Source organism: Centruroides vittatus, unplaced genomic scaffold (assembly GCF_030686945.1).
Source record: "Centruroides vittatus isolate TY-2023 unplaced genomic scaffold, ASM3068694v2 scaffold_490, whole genome shotgun sequence".
NCBI lineage: Eukaryota > Metazoa > Arthropoda > Arachnida > Scorpiones > Buthidae > Centruroides > Centruroides vittatus.
Window position 1 is genome coordinate 649,218 of NW_027122711.1, and position 18,542 is coordinate 667,759.

Here is an 18,542-nt window from a genome sequence, read left to right on the forward strand (position 1 = left end):
TCATTGATCAGTTCTCTTTAATGAAGGGGGAAAAAATTAATCATTTCTCACTATAAATGTTATCTCCTTGCTCTTCAATCGTTCAATATTCGTTTAAGGAATTTATAATTAAAAAAAATTAATTAATATTTCCTTAAAAAATGTAATAAAACACACAATTTTAGTACACACGTCACGTATACTTTCCTTATCTGTAGCATGGATTTTCGTCCTCGCATGTATGATAATGAATATCTATGAGGACATTACTGCTTGTTATTTAATAACTGATTGAACATAATGTGATATAAAATAAGGAAATTATTCCTTTTATTTAATCGAATTTAAAAAAAAAATTAAAGCATACAAAAAAGAAAAATTGTTAGCTGAAATTTTATTGGAATAAAAAGAAGTAAAATGTCATCTGAAGTAATTAATGAATAAAAATAAATGAATATTAATTAGTATTAATTATTAATGTCATTTATCTAAGATTTTCTTCTGTTTAAAACTGTACTGGCTTATTTTATATGCGATTAAGAGATGCATTTTTATTATTTTATTTCTAAATTAAGCTAAAATTTTTAATTTGTTTCATACTTCTAAGTAGTTTTATATAGTATTAATAATAAGATAATGAGATTAAGTTACATTATTTAAATTCTTTGTGAGTTTAAAAGGAAAAAAGAGATTGTGATTATTATTTTTTTTTTTTTGTTTGTTTTAGTACGTGGTTAGGAAAAATTTTCAGTCTGTTTCTTCTTTGATACTGTATAATTAAAGAAGAACGTAGATAAAGATTTTTGTTTTATGGATTTAAGGATTTAAAAATTTTATTTATAATATATAAATGAAACCGAGTGCAAATTTAATGCGATTTTCATAATATTTTATAAAGAAAAAATTAAATATTTGTGAAGATTTCTTGGTTGAGATCATTGGTAAGATAATATACATTTTTGTTGGAATTTTGTCAAATTACTTTCTTTTGTTAAAGGGTCGTATATTAAACTCTGAATGCTGTTCATTACTCTAATCGATAAAATTGAAGCAGGATTTTATTTATTACTAATGTAGACTGTAGAGGATTTATGTTTCCAAAACAACTTCACTGACCCAATTCTTTCTGTGCTGCATGATAAAAAACCTTAAACCAAAAGCAAAATCTTTAAATCATAAATTGCACCGAACAATAAGAATTTTTTATTCATTTATTTGTTTTCGCCCCTCCCAGAAAAATCTCCATTTGCTTCTACACAATATTGTTTATAAAATAAATAACATAAAGACAAAATTGAAAAGGGAAGAAAGTTTTAAACTGATCGATAAACTAAGTCATTTTTTAATACTTCTAAACTAATTAATAGGAACAAGGATGGGATCTAAGGTTTTCTATTGATCGATGTAAGCAGACATTGGCCTCAGACACCAAGTGATTGATTAGCTGAGATCTTTTCGTGGCACTTTTGTCCAACAAGTATTTAACTAGCCGTAAAACGATACATAGAATAGACACCACTTACTAATGATGAGCAAAGTTTGTATGACCTTTTATCGTGTTATCTACGTTATAGGTTATTAAAGATACTTTCTGCATCTGATAGGTACAAACGAGGGTGATAATAAGGCAAAATTTCAATTTATTTTCATTAAATTTATGCTTCAATAGGCAATCAAATTAATATTTTTATATGAACCAATGTGAGATAAATTAATAAATAATTTTTCTTTTTTTTCCCCCTCATATTAATTAATGTATTAGAAGCTAGAGGATATCTTAATGTCGAACAAATGAAGAAAAATATATGATTTAAATACATTATTCCATTAAAAACGCTTTAAAATTATAAAGTTTTCCTTCATTCTGTCAAAAATCGTTTAGACATAAATTTTTATCGTTAAGAATCGATATTTTAAATTTATTTTTATAAATAAATTATTAATTAATCTTAGAAAAATCATTTATTAAAATTTTAATTTCACTTTTATTATTTTTTAATTAATTTTTATTCATATTTTCTAAAGATGCTGCGTGTGAGGATGCGGAAAAGATTCAATAAATTGATCTAAAAATCACGTTACCAAATAACCGAAATTAAACTGATCTTAATTTATTTTTAACGCTATGATAAGTTTAATCTGATAGCAGATTTAATAATTTTATACTCGTTAAAATTTAAACATTCTTAATTTTGCTTATCCTCCTAATTACTCTCACTTAAATCATCTTTTAAATACAAGTAGAAGAAGGAGGAGAAATAAAAAAAAAATAATAATAATTTTAGATTGATTTTATTTAATGGAAGTTCTAGTGCATTAAGAAATAATTAACACTAAAATAATGTATATAAATGATAACTTATCCACTTAATTACGCTCCTAAATCAATTTTTAAACTAAAAATTTCGAATTTAATAGTGATTTAGAAGAAAATTAATGAAATAATTGTGATTCTTAAATAATGCCTATAATTATTTACTTTTCTAATGCTTTTTATTGAGTTTCAAATGATAATTTTGAACAGAAATTATTGAGAAGAGCAAGAAATGGGAAGAAAATACTTTACTAAAAAAAAAATAAAAAAAAGTTCACAATTGAATTACAAAAGAGAAAATTAAATTTTTTGTTTGTTTTTTTATTTAGTTACTAATTTTATTGACTTTTCCTATTCAACCGTGTATTATCCAACAAAACTGAATATTTATGGTTATTAATTTTAATATATTTGTAATGAATAATCAATAAAGCTCTACCTAAATATAAAAAATATTATATATATATATATATATATATAATATTTTTATATTTATTAGTATATATATATATATATATATATATACTGTATTTAAAGTTTAAAATTTCTTTTTTAAAACTTTAATTTACAATATAAAAATATCATTATTATCTTTCTCTGGAATATATTCTACATAATTTAACTTATATTTTATAAAAATTTATAAATTTGTACGGTTTATTTATTATATTTATATTTTAAAATAAGAAATTTATTGTTCTGATATTAATTTTTACAAATTTCTCTAAAATTGCTAATTGATAGACTTTTTAAAACATTAAAAACTAAGAAATAATGATATTTATAACGAATTTCGTGTTATTTCACGAATAAAATAAGCAATTGTTTAAATACAATTTAGGAAATTTTATAAAATTATTTATTTTTAAGCTATTTTATTCTTATAATAATGATCTATACTTAAAAATCAACTTTATTTAATCATATGAAATGTTTCGCATTAATAAAAAGTTAAAATAGAAAAATTAATAATCAAGATTTAGCTTAATTCGTTTCAAAATGGCTAAATAAACTATTTGTAACAATTTAAATCTAACATAACCTTAATGTAATTGCTTTATAAACTTAATTAGCTAAATCAATCTAATTTTAACATCACAGGAATTTAATAAACGAAAATGTAAACAAAAATGTTAATTTTGTTTTCCTATTTTCATAAATATAACTTAAGATATGTTATATATATATATATAAAAGTACATAATGATATTTCTTTCTGTTGTTATTATTGTTAATTTATGATGTAAGAAAGAATAAAATGTGAAGTATATATGAAAATTGAAAAGTACATAAACGATTTTGGAATGTTCTGTAGACATTATTTGTCATTTGTGCTTTTGTTATTGTACTGTTCTGTACACGGATAGTTTGGTTTAAACAGAATAGAGTTATACTGAATGGACAGTTATTGTATTTATTTATGTTTAGCACGCAACAAACTGTAAAGCACTTTCTCTCCTCTAAAAGAAAACAACACCTACCAACATGTAATGGATTGAAGTGTAACAGGTATTCTTTTTTTTATTATTAAAAAAAACAGATAATGCTGTGTAAATAATCTTTTAACACGAAGCATTTTTCTTAAGTTATTTAAAGAATATGTATTCAGTACCTTTTATTATTTTTACGTACGTCTTTAAGCAATTCGTTTGTAAGTGGTTAAATACTTCTTATGCAGATGGCTAATTATATCATTTTTACATAAAAAAAATAATAATTTATTGTTTCTAAAGTACTTTATACTCTGAAATATATAATTTTTCTTATTTTTTGCTGTAATATATTGTATATTTATGCTAATTTTTATTATTTGTTTATTGAATTTATAAAGATCTTCCAACTATGAAGAAATTTAACATTTGTCATATCTCTAGACAAATTTAACGAAATAATTTTATTTTTGAAAATAAAATCAATTAATTATACATATATACAATCTTTTAAAGTTATATTTTCTTATTAGTTAAAAAAATTTTACTTTATTATTCAGGAATTATGACGTTCTTGAAACTTTCTGCGACTAAAACATAAATATAATTCCAATTTTTTGTTTAATTGTTAATACGTTCAAAGTTTTATTTTTATTACATACTTTATGCTGTTTTAAGCATTAAAACTTTGTATAATAGATTAACCATCGAATCATTCACAAACAACTCTATCACGATGATAAATTAACATATACCTGACATTCAAACAGTATAGTAATTTGCATAGGCAAATTATCAAGATGTTTAATATTGATAATTTAATTTAGATATATGTATAGAATATATATAAATTTATAATTTATGACGATACATTAGTTTAATATAGAATAAATTTAAATTAAATTATACGACAAGAAATCTATTAAAATTAAATTTAATAAATTACTTTGATTAAATTATTCGAATATTTTTAATGATTTTAATTATTATTTTAACTTTATATAGATATATTTAATAAATAAATTCTATATTAAAAGTCAATAAAAAGAAAATTCTACGGGTGATTTATCTTTAAAGAGACATTCGTCGCATTTGTTGAGTAATGGTGAGATTGCGTGCTTAAGACTTATAGTTAGACAGAATTCAAGAGAAAAATTAGGTATAATGGTCTTGTTAACTAAAAAATAAAACAGGAGAATGTTTCAGAAATGTTCATATATTATTAGTCTAATTGAAGTATATTAAAATAACATGAATTACTGTAAAACTCTAAAAATTTTAATATTACGAAGTTTAAAATTAAGAATTCCATTGTAAAAATTGTAATTTATTAAAATTATGTATGGCTCAATTTATATAATGTACCGGTACATGCAAAATAATAATTTAACTGATTGAAATTGCTTAAATATGCAAATATATAGAAAGATATACCAATTAATAAGGTTATGTATTTAAATATTTATGAAAATTTTTAAGCACTCAATAGCTTCTTGCATTTATTTTTTTATTTTTTTCGTTTGCCTGTACTATAGATTTTTCGAACAATACAAAAGATAATAAGTTGAAATTTTTATTGATTATGAAGGACATAATCTTTGTAGAGTTCCTGATCGAAAATCATTCTCATTTGTACTGCTCAAGCACTATTATCAACAATTTTTAACAATAAATGGCACCATATGTAAGATATTACTAACCTCACATATGATGCCATCAAAGATAAATTCATGGATACAATAAGTTTAGCAGATTGTAATTTACAAAATGTAAGTATTATACGCGAATACATACGTAAATATTGCATACATACAAGCGATTTTCTGAAAAATGTGATTGTAATTTTAATAAAATTGTCACCAATTGGTTTATTTTAATCAGTCAATTTATTTTCTTTAATTTGACTGATTGTATCACTTCTCGTATATATTACAATCAAAGTTATTTAATCATTAGCCGTAATTTTTTTTCTGCGAAAGAATAATAAAATAATTAGAATTGCATAATTAAATATTAATAAACAAGTCATCTACTGATTTTTTATGAACATAATTAGATTTCCAATGAAAAAATAATCAACCACTGTACTAAATTAAACATGCAATAGATAAATGTAAGCTTAGTAATAATAATGTGGCAAATATATATTAGTTACGTAGAATATAAATGAATTAAGATGTGAATCAGTAACAGAGATAATTAATTGCATCAGCAATCGAAGAATTAAAACATCACGAATGACTCTAAAAGAAGAAGAAGAAGACATTAACCTGTTGGAACGTATTTATAAAATAGAAAACAAACAGAAAATAATTATAATGTAAATATATTATATATTAAAATATATTCTTTATAAATCTAAATATTCTTCACTAGAATAACATTGTATTTATAAACATTGGTAACATATATAAATAAATAAAGGTTCGGATATGCAACTTTCAGTACACAAAAGAAAACTTTGATTAAAATTATAATAATTATTTTTAAAGTTCTTTTTATTTAAAAATATTAAAATTTCTTTTAAATTTAAGCAATTTTTTTATATCTTAATTTCCATTTTTTAATAAACATATATAACATTTAGTCTCGTATTATACTTGCATTATTCTTCTAACACATCAAAGGAATTTTAGTATGAGTTACTTTTAGATCAATATCTATATATTTATATATGTAAAAAATTACCCGAAAGTAACTTGTACTAAAATTTTCAGTCCATTTTGTATATCTCTTCACATTAGATGTACCGGGTTTGGTTGCATTCAACTCGAAATATATATAAATATATATCTATGTATATATATTTTCATCTATTTCTGATTCAAAATGAAAGTGTTAGAATGGAAAATACTAGAATATGTTTATCAGAAAACTGATTACGTTCGGCTCAGTAGGCATTGGAATTTTCAAATCTTGAATTCATATGCCATCTGTGGTTCATTACTTATTCAACAGGAACGATGCTAAACCCCGAAAGCAACGTTGGACTCTGCTAATGTATTACCTGTTGTCCGTGTACTATACTGTACGTCATATTTCATGATTGATTACTTTATTCTAGCTTGTGTACTCTTCGGAAACTCGACAGATCCTTCTTTTGTACCCTTTGGTCTTCGGGCAACCAATATCGTACTTTAAGAAGCGATAGTTGGACTTGTTATTATACAATTCTTCCTCCTAAAAGTGTGCTTGTTAGAATATAAGAGCCGCAAGGTCAGATGCAAGCTTTTCACTCAGCAGGTGAACCGAAAGAAGAAGAAAGAAAAGATTAATAAAGGCTTTCAAACTGTATGCATTCTGTTGTCTTAGTATGATTGATGGTTTCTTGAATATAGTTGTTGGAAAAATGTATTAATTTTGTATTTTTAAGCTTGTGTCATTTCCCTTATATAATAAGATTAGGAAAGATTTAAAGTATTCTTTATTTTCAACTGATTTAACGAGCAAAAGTGTAGCCATCGAAAAGTTTTCTAGCAAATTGTTCACTGACTCAACGACATCTTTAATGTATCTATGACATATTTTTTAAATATATTTTTAATTATTTAAAAATTTATTCATCGTTTATGGTAATTAATTATAACTTCTTCTCATTTTTATAATTAAAAGATTATCAAATTTATACTTATAAAGTTATTTATAATTAAAATATTCTTAAAAACTTTAAATAAAAATTCTATAGATATTTTTATATTTTTTTATTATTTTTTGTAAAAGAAATTATATTAAAAAATTAATTATTTATACATTGAGAAATGATACATTTAATTTAATATTTTAATATAGATCTTCTTGTGTATTTTTCTGCGGAAAAAATTTTTTTTCTGATTAAAATTGGAAAAATTTTATTAAAATTTTTTATTTCAGGTCACATGGATAAGAAGAAAAGATTTTAATCTTTTAACGGTAGGAACAGAGATATATACTAGTGATGACAGGTTTCAAACCATTCATATGGAACATACAAACGATTGGGCATTAAGAATAAAGTATCCTCAAACGAAAGATGAAGGTACATATGAATGCCAAGTCAGTTCAGATCCAAAAATTAGTCATTTTGTCAATCTAACTGTGTTAGGTAAGTCATAACTTCATTATTTAAAAATGTAAACTTAAAACTTTAACTACCTTTACCCAGTTTGAGTTGAAGTATCTCTATTCAACTCTGTCTAGAGAAATGTTTAGCAGCCTAAATGCAACCAAATTTAGTATGTTGATATTTCAGACGAGCGGAAGACATTTTTGTAAAAGAATTAGTACAAAAATACACCACTGTGGTACTTTTGGCACTGTAGACAACAAATGTTTTATCTATACAAGACATGTTTTCTATACCGAGAACTTAATTATGCAGGTGATACTGGTCAATGTGGTGTGTTCAACGATGTTGTGTGGCGAACAGCGTGTTCAACGGCCGACCGTAATTGATTCTCTGGGATGCTTCTCACGTACAGTGATACCGTCTCAAGGCTGCCAATTTTGTAACAAGTCTTCGATAAATCACATATTTTAAGCTTCCAAATACCGAAAATCACACGGCTTGCAGCGCCAAAAGTGCCAGAGTGGTGATTTTTGGTAACCTATTAATTTTTTCTTTATGGAAATGTTTACCGCGTGTCTTGAAATGTTACCACGAGAAATTTATTTGTATTTGGCGTGCTAAATATCCTATTGAATAAAAGTACTTTAATTAAAATCGGCCGATCTGTATATAGAGTATCCTAAGTAAAATTTAAACAAATTTAATATTTAAATATATAATTAATTAAGTCATAAAAATGGAAAATAATTTAATAAGTAATGACAATAATAATAATTTGAATTTATCGAAGAAATTATTGTTATTATTATTGTTATTATTATTATTATCATTATCAACATACTCGTTATTTTATTAACTTTTGGTGAATATTACTATTATTATTATTATTATTATTAATTTTTAAATTTAATTGAATAGACACAATATTCAATTTAAAATTGTAGATGAGAAAAAGTCCTTGACAAATCTCCTAGTTATGAATAGAAAATTCCATTTCAAACATCCAGATTGAGGGAAAAAGAAAATAAATAATAATAATAAAAAAAAGCCATTAAATGAATTCAGGTTATTTCAATAACTGGTATTACTTTAGCTTGATGTGATGTTGTATATGCAATTTATTTTAGGTTTTGATAACAGAAATCTATATTTGTATCATATATACATATATATATATTTCTGTTACTTGTAATTTGTTTAAAATACAAAATATCTCTTTCATTTATCAATGAAAATAAGTGTAGATGTATGTAAAAAATATTTATTTATTTATTCATTACAGTAAAAAGATTGTTTGTTTGCACTTCCTTGAATATTTTTAATGAAATTTTATATTATATTTTTCAAATAATAATAATAATAATAACTAAATAAATAAAAATATAATCTACAACTTCCTTAATTTTAATTCGTTTAATTTTTAATTGTAATAAACTGAAAATTAATTTTAATTAATTAAGATTTTTTTTTTATTCTTCTTCTTCCTTTCAAAATTTTTTAAAAATGAAAAACCTCAATATAAAACGATTCTTTCCAGTTAATTATTAATTTTTATCAGTAAAAATGTCTTTTAAAAATTAATTTAGTGTCGTTATTTTTTTCTAATTTTTTTAAATAATTACATATTCATTAAATTGTGTAAATGTAAAACAATACGTAATAAGAATTTTATTTTTGTTCTCTTTTCTCTTCATTAATTATTTGTTATATAAAATGGGATGATTTTAATTAAAACTTTTAACAATTTCAATAATACCCGTGGATTATAATTTTAATTATTATCGTTATTACACCAATTGAAGTATTAAAAGAAGGTTGTAAAATGGATATATATAGCAGTTTATGAGTTTTAATCGTGTTGCTAGAAAGTAGTTTAACTTCTATTGTCCTTTAAACTGCTTTTAATATGGTTTGTTACAGGAATTTGTAAAGACTTCTCTATATTTATCGGCTATTTGTGTCTGAAAAAAATAAGATATAGATATATATATATATATCAATTGAAGGAAGCAAAGAAAATGTAGTTTGCAGCTTGTAAGTTGCAAGCATTCACAAGCCTTTTTTTGACTATACATTGACAAGAGTACAGAAAGGTGATAGGCCAATAGTTCATAAAAGGTGTTTTACTCCCTTTTTTATTCCTGAAGGATTCGAAATAGGATTGCTTTCCTGTAGACTTTAGGCTACTACAATTTTTTTCGACTCTTTGCCTTCAATCTCCACTGTCTCTTTTCCTGCCTTTTTTGTGTTCCATTGGGATCTCGATTCTTTCTCGGATCTTAGCTCAATCGTGTCTTTTCTTACTATTTTTTTTTTATCTGATGATCTCTGTTGTAACAGGAACATAAATCGATCTTATTTTTTTGAATTCTTTACGTTAACTTGAAATATTGACATCGGTATTTTTGTCAGTTTATATTGATTTACAAGAGTTGAAATATTTCTATATATCTTACGTATATTTATCTTTAAATATTTAAACAGTACAGAAGTTACTTGTAACGCTTATCAAAAATGCAATACTCAATTTTATAATATTAAATTTGTTTTTTTTTTCAATTCTACGTAAAAAAATGTGTACTAATTTAAATTAATTTATTTTATTTAATACAGAAATGCTTTTGTAGAGTTTACTAAACCACTATTCATTGTTACAAACAGTATACAGAAGACTTTCTGAAGGATGCATGTTATCTCGCTATTCTTATATACATGAAAAAGGAAAGTTTTTCACTTTCTCTTTTTTTTTTACTAGGGAAAAAATAACAATAAAAATGATTCTTTTCTAGAGTAAAAACTTCTCCCAGATGTAAGATAGAATGTGATAAAAAAAAGGGGGAGAGAGAAAAAATGATGCAGCATTTTACATTACAATAGACCAGGAGTAAGCAGGGTCATTACTGATGTTCTTAAACGATAAAGCAAGAGACGTAATTAATTAAAATCTGTAATATTGGATAGAAAAGTGTAATGAATTCTTCGTATCCACTTTTCTAATCCTTTTCCTAACCAATGATTCTATGTGGCATCAACAGAAGTAAATATAGTACGAGATGCTTGCGTTACAAGCCAACTGCTCTATTTTTTTCTTTTTATTCAATTCTTTTGATCTTCTTGATCCTAGACACGTAAATTCTCAATTACAGTAAATTGAATCATCTGTGTAGCAAATTTTTAACGTTTATACAAGTTCCTTACGCGTTTTATATGCATGTTTTACTAATTGTCTTGCTGCATGATGTTTCTATATTTTTATTTATAAATTAAATATAAATTAACAATTAAGAAAATCAATATTTCTTACATAAATAAACAAAGATGACATATTTTTTTTGTAATTTTATACGTAAGCAAGGATAATTAATTAAACTTATAGCCTATATTAATTATAATATAATTACTTCAGTTTAATCTTTCCAAAAATAACTTTTAAGTAAAATATTTTTATGGATTGAACTTGTATATCTCATATAAAATCTATTCTGAATATTATATTTTAATCTAAATTATTGAATAATTATTTTATTTATAAAATACATAATAATTCTGTTGCATTGTAAGTAGTACTGTACAACGCTCAAAACAATTGTTAAATAAGTAAGAAAGAGGAAAGAGGAAGAAAAATTAAGTTAATAATGTCCCTCCAAATGTATAATTACTCATAAAACATATAAAATATTAAAAATAAAAATAGATTTTAATTAATATTTAAGGATTATTTTAATAAAATTAATGGAAGAAAAATAGAAAAATCTGTTTTTGTCTATTCAGTTTCTTTAATTAGTTACTCCTGAAATATATCACCAATAATATATTACTGCACTGTTTCTTAGCACTTTCTATTTAATTTTGTAAACTTTATCTTATCCCAGACGATTATAAAGTACTTACAGCAGTTATTTTTAAATGTGATCCTTTGAAATAAATATCACAGAGATAAAAAGCTTTAGAGTTTTTGTCAGTGTAATTAAATATAAAAACCATACACGAAAAGGAAAAAATGGCGGATTCGTTTTTTGCTGAAGGGTTTAAACCGGTATTAAGTAGATAGGCGTGATTATTCGTACGCCAAATTTGATGTGATTAGACGAATCACTTTTAACCAATTAGAGTTCGATCCTCATCTTCGAAAATCACGCCTATTATTACTTAATACTAGCTCCAATTTTTAGAAAGTAGCTATTGCAATAATTAAATATGGATAAGCACGATTTTTATAGGTGTTAATTAACTAAAAATAAGATTAATTTCTTCACTTGGTACAAATTACAGGCGCTGATATTGTTACATTCGTTCGCATCTACTAAATACAGTGAGGTACAGTACAGTACAATAGAATTTTACGCTAAGCTTTAGAAAATTGATAAATCTAAGATAAAAACTATCGTAATAAAATATTTTGATTGAGATAGGACCCCGTCGACAATGTGTTCTCGTTTTGTTGGAGGGGGTATTGATAAAAATGATTGTTGAAGATCCAACTTATGCGTGATTAATCGAAGATCCTATCTTTATTCGTACACGTAACTAAAAAGTTTCTTTAGGAAAGTTGTTAAAACTATCTCAGATCAATCTATCATCCTAAGGATAACAAAAGATTTGTGTATATTTAATAAATTACATACTTTATACCTATATATATATATATAGGCTATATATATAATAGACGAGGTGTTTTACAACCTAGACACGAAACAAACACAGCAGTTTCTTACTACCTTGGAACTAAATAATATATTTATAAACGTATTGTTTCAGTTGAGTTGTATTTAATTTTTGATTTTTAGGTAAAACATTAACAATACATTTTTCCACAAGTTGATAGTTTCATAATCCTACTTCTATATTATTTAAACAGATGAGAACAATGCAACAAGATACAAATTTCTAAGCTCTTTTTTTCAAATTTAATCATAAAAATTAACACTTATAATTAGTTAATTTAATTAGTAAAAGTTAATATTAGAAGAAAATTTCTATATTTATGTATAGATTTCTGTTATATATATATTTATTATTATTATTATTATTATTTTGTGTGTATGGGTAAAGAATATTTCAATTTAATCGGTTTATTTTAGAATAGCTATGCACGATAATGACAATATCGGTTGAATGATTATTGCTCATTGATGCTGCAATCTAATATCAACAAATATAGCTTATTATCGATGGATATCTTACGATTCAAAACCATGTTGCAGAAATCATTTATATTAATGACAATTTTTATCACTTGGAAGAACAATTTATCATCAAAGGATTTAAAAAAAACAAGTTCTACTTTTGAAAATAATGTGTTTTTATTGATTATTCAATAATAAAAAAACTAATTTAATCATCTAAAAATTTATAATATATATATTATTTTAGATTGTTAAATTTAGAAGAGATCATTATTAAAAATAAAAGAAAAAAAAAATCTAATCTGACTTTCTCTGGGATTAAATTGACTCTTTGCCTTACTCATTACATATTATATTAAATCGTTCTTTAATTATATTAGTGACACGAAGAGATTTAAATATTTTTATGATCGTAATTATATTTATAATCTTACAGATAATTTTCCCCCCTCTTTATTATTTATATATTTAGTAAAGAAAAAAAAAATGGTAAATGAATTTCTCTCTCATTTTTTTCTTATTCTTTTGATATTTTTCATCTTTTCAATTTCATCTACTAAATTTTTTACTTCCTCGTGGCATTATTTATATTCTTCTATTCTCTTGAGTATGGCCACCAATCTATTTTCTGCCGTAATTTTCACATTTTAATGTTTAGTATATATTGTTTCATTTAGTTTTAAGAGTAAAAATAACATTGGAAGTTGTATTTTTTTTAAAATGTTTTTATATCTAATTCGTTGTTTTCTTGCAGATTATCTATAAAAAATTACTTTTTTCTTGGAATTTAGTTAGTAAATTTAAGTAAAATTTAACTTTTGTATGATTTTTTTTGTTTAATAATCTAGAAAATATTTTGATTTATTAATTAGAAAAAAAAACGTTTCTGAATTGAGAGTAGCCTACTTTACAAGTCAATATGTCTGAATTGAATAATACTTTATTTTATTGGAGTTATATTCGTCTAAACATTAAGGAAAAGATTAATTTTCCTATCTGTATCAATAGCTACCGACACTTTGCTGTACTTAGTTATCATACGAGCTCACTGTATAGTGTACTGTACAATACATCTTTGATATCTTCATAGAAACAAATTAAGTACAAAATATTATTGTTTTCTTCGAAAATTTATTGTATACAGTTCGGCATGTACTAATATTTCACACATAACTCTGTAGTGTTGAAGAATATTGTCCAGATGAACAGAGTACTGAAGGTATAGAGATTTCCAGTGGTATATGGCATGGTGTGCTACTTTCGCCTGTTTTTTGTGCTTAAAATCAATGAAAATTTTGATTTTTTTGGTTCGAATTTTGTGAATTTCGGTTTAAAAGTCAATTTTTGGATTCATAGGAACCAAAGTTATCTGGAAACAAAACGAAATGATAATCCCTTGAGACATTCGAGAGAATCAGAAATTCAATTAAACTCTTCATCGTTCATTCAGTCTCAACAGTAATTCCCTTGCCGGAAGGATTAGAGGGAATTTGTTGCTGAGAACGGAACGATAACGTTGCTTGTTGTCGTGGTTCATTATTGTCTGACGTAATGTGGCCAGATAATTAAACAAACGCACCGCAAACCGTTCTTTCTGTCGATTGATAGCATTTGCAAACATTGTTGACTGAATTACATCCTTTTAATATACAAACTACTTTAATGTCATAAAAGTATAATCTAGTTAGATGCATTATGCGGTTTCATCCTTCAGAGACTTTCGAGATATCCTTTTCTTTTACTTACTCCAATTTTTGATAATTTAGCTAACATTTGGCTTCAACTTGTTGAAGTAACACATAATTAATAAAAATTTTTACTATTTTTGTTCGATTATTTTCATTTATACGTTGTCTGCAACATACATTTATATTTATAATCTTATTTTATATCAAGAAAATACAAATTTACACAAGATATTCTTAGTAAAATTATCTGTGGAAGATATGGTGTTAACATAACGTTTTAAGTAAATATTTGTTAAAATTACCCATATTTTGCTGTTTTAAATGTCTTAATATGAATATATTTAATTTATAATACGTATTCTGCACTTAAAATTTCTCTGAAATGATCATAATCGCGTATTAATTCCGCATGACACGACTTCGTACAGAGTACAGATATACAGTTTTGTATGATGTCATATAAGATATCAATTATTAGTATCTCAATTAAATGCTCTTTTGTAGAATACAAAGGACGTAATCCTTACTAAAAAAAAGACTTTTTTTGTCGTAGAAAGTCATGATTTTCTATGAAAGAATCAAGCTTTTCAAAGAGAAAATAAATCATTTTTTTTTAAAGTTTACGTTTCTAAAGGATAGTATTAAATCATTTTTTCACAGTAATATACTAATTGGGTGCACTTGCCATCATTAAAAAGATCTTTTATATTAATAAAAAAATATATTCTATAAAACAATACACGATTTTTTTTTGTTTTTTTAAATATAAACAGATGGTCTTTCGCAGTATATTAGAAGGTGGGTTTAATAAAATATATATAATCTTTAACTCAATATATTATAAAGTTTATGGCTAAAATAACTTACAAGAGAGATGGAAAAAGCTCCAAAATTTAATTATATCGTGAAAAAATTCAATTAATACTTAACAATTATAAAGAATCCCACATAAATAAAAACACCATAACGTAACATTTATCATTTAAAATGCTATTAGGGAGGAAGAGTTTGGAAAACTTTTCCATATGAAACAGCTTTTATTACTTTACACTGACTTTTCAATAAATTCAACTTTCGATAAAGAAATAAATAAAATAAATACATCAGTATATAAAAAATTAATATTAACACGAAGCTACTATGTAGCTAAAAATTGTTCAAGATGGTGATTTATAACCTATCATCAAAAAATATATTACTTTCAAGAAATTACATGAAAAATCTAGTTAAATAATGAAAAAAAAAGTTCAGAAACTAATTTATTAGCCGGTAGTAAGCTACGGTATAATATTAAAAGTTATACAAGAATTCAAAATAAAAATCGATAAAGTTTTAATTTAGCAGGCTGAACACAAAAATACTACTATTACCACTGTAGTGTTGTTATTGTCTGCAATTGGAAACTCTTAAAGAATGAAATGAAAAGAAATTAGAAATTCTACTTACAGCATTCTCATGGTGTAATGTTTCTTTGCAGGAATGTGCCAAACTGCAAGTGGATTTCTAATAATGCCTTCATGTAACCTCTCTTTACACTTGTGGCGAATGTAGCCTTTCTATCTAATTACACTTGTTCCATTTTTAGACTGAGTCCCAATTTTCTCTCTGAGGAAAATCTATTCGATTACTTTCCTTAATCCTTTCTCCCTATTCTTTCGTTGTTCTGTTTTAAACCGTTCTTGATGCTTAGATTGAAAACTTTACAATTCTTTTTTGTTTTTTTTTTTGTTTAAACCCCCCTCGTCTTCCTTCTCTTTCTTATTTTCGATAATAAAGGAGGGGGAGGAGAATTGTTTTAAATTTTAGTTTGCACGCTTGTTAAAAATTACTTTTAGTTAGATGGTACCTTTATGTTTGCATGTAGTACCTTCAATCATTCAAATTCGTTCTATTAAATTCACAGAAAATCACTTAGTTTATTTCAATTAATGAAAGAAATTTACAAAAGACTCCCTTCTGAATCTTTTAACAACTTGAAGATTATACAGTTCAGTGAATTCTTCTAATCTCTATTCGTTTAATTTATTTCTTTACTTGATAGAATTCGACTTTAATCTTAAGATAGAAAACGGAAAAAAACAAAGTTGAAAATTTCAACTTTTGTATTATTGTAAAGAAAAAAATAATAATAATAAACTTTGTAGTTTTATTTATAATCTTTAATAGTATAATTAAATTTGTTTTGATCTAATAAGATACTTTTTACGTTAATAATCTTTTTATACAGATCAATAGAAATAAGAAACAAAAAGAATTAATTAGAACTCTAAATCTCTGAATTTTTTAAAAATTAAATAAATTAACTATTCGATCTTTTTTTTTTTTAATTCTTTACATAAATTTTTTATCTGGTAATATTATAAACGACGATATCTATAATAAAAGGGCAATATGATTTAGCATTTTGGTGTTACTGATAAATTGGAAATGGGTGGAAAGACGAAACGTGGCGCCAGAAACTGTACAATAGCCAGTAGAAGAGACGGACATAAATTCTAATAGGAAGTTAAGTGGCACTAAAAGTGTCTTGTTTTACCTTTTCTGGAAAGGATCACGCCTTTTGTCTCTTGTCTGAAGGTGAACAGATGGTTATTGACTACACGTATCCTAAATGCATATCTTTACTTATTACACCAAGCTACCATATCATAAACAATAAAATTTTCTATCTCGTCTTGATCCATAACTCAACCTTGTAAAATATAACAATTTTTCTCTTCCCTCTTGATAAAATATATTGAAGAATTATTCAAATTGTAATTTTATATCACTGTTTTCTTTTTTTTTTAACATATATAAAAGCAGGAAGGTCAAGTATACTTTTCTGCATTAAAACATAATTAATTTGTTATGTACTGTACGTGAATTAGATGCAAATAATATAAATAAATTAATTTTAATATATTATTTTAGTTTCCTGGAACGTTACAGTGGACACGAGTAAAATAAATTTGCCAAAGTCGTAGTTATGGTTCCCACAAGTGACCATGTGACAATTTTTAGATATTTATGACAATCGATAAAAGTATCCAAGATGATTTCCCGTCTCGAGTTTTTGATATTTAATTACAATAAAAAGAAATAATGATGATGAAAGAGAGAAATATATTATATATTTGTTAATTTAATATTTTTAAATACATTAAAAAAAACGCCCCGAACATCAAAACTTGATTAGATTTTAATACATTTATAAATCATTTGATGGAAAAAAAGGAAAGGAAATTTTCAGACAGAAAGGACCACTAACTGGGAGGTGTTCGAGCGGTTCATCAAACGCAGTCTTTACCATACGCTTGACCAATCACTAGATACATTATTGCATGCTATTTTCGATGAACAGACGAGTTTTTGTATATCTTCTACAGCAGTAGTGCATCATTAGTTTCGCAGGTGGAAGTATGCTGGTTATATTGGTGTGTCAGATACGGGCCAGGAACCATTTCTCTTCGATCTTGTCTCTCCAAGCAGAGTAAATTGTACGGCATTACTGGATTATCTACACATCGCTTGTTCTATCTAATTCTCTCTTAAATCATTCTTTGAAAAGTGAAAAGTTTCAACTTCCAAAAGATAGATTTTTTTCCCCCTCTTCTTTTGGTTATATAATTCTGTAATTATGCAAGTTTCCGTGTCTTAAAACAAGACGAGTTGAGTTGTTCTTCATGTATATTTTACTTTGTACTATTGAAATATGTTGATACTGCATAAATTTTACATAAAATACCAATATCTTGTTATATAATAAGTTATATCTGCATAAATTAGCATTAATTATGAAAATTTTATTACGTGATGAAGTCTATCGTAAATATATTTTTACATATTTTATAATAGCGCATAAATTATCACTAAGGAAAGGATGATTAGATGATATTTGTTTGCTTAAAGTTTCCAATTTTAAGAGGCCCCAATTGAATTTACTGTTTCTATTTTATGCCTGCTGGCAATAAACGTGTC

The 18,542-nt window shown here is 24.8% G+C and overlaps 1 protein-coding gene across 1 annotated transcript in view; it reads left to right on the top strand.

The window, feature by feature from the left end:
• The window catches only part of LOC136989371 (zwei Ig domain protein zig-8-like), a 75,219-nt gene that overhangs the window by 44,167 nt on the left and 12,510 nt on the right, over window positions 1-18,542 (top strand). Inside the window, exon 3 of the mRNA XM_067287491.1 lies at window positions 7,594-7,804. Coding sequence (XP_067143592.1) covers window positions 7,594-7,804 — 211 coding nt within the window. The remainder of the gene's footprint in view (window positions 1-7,593; window positions 7,805-18,542) is intronic.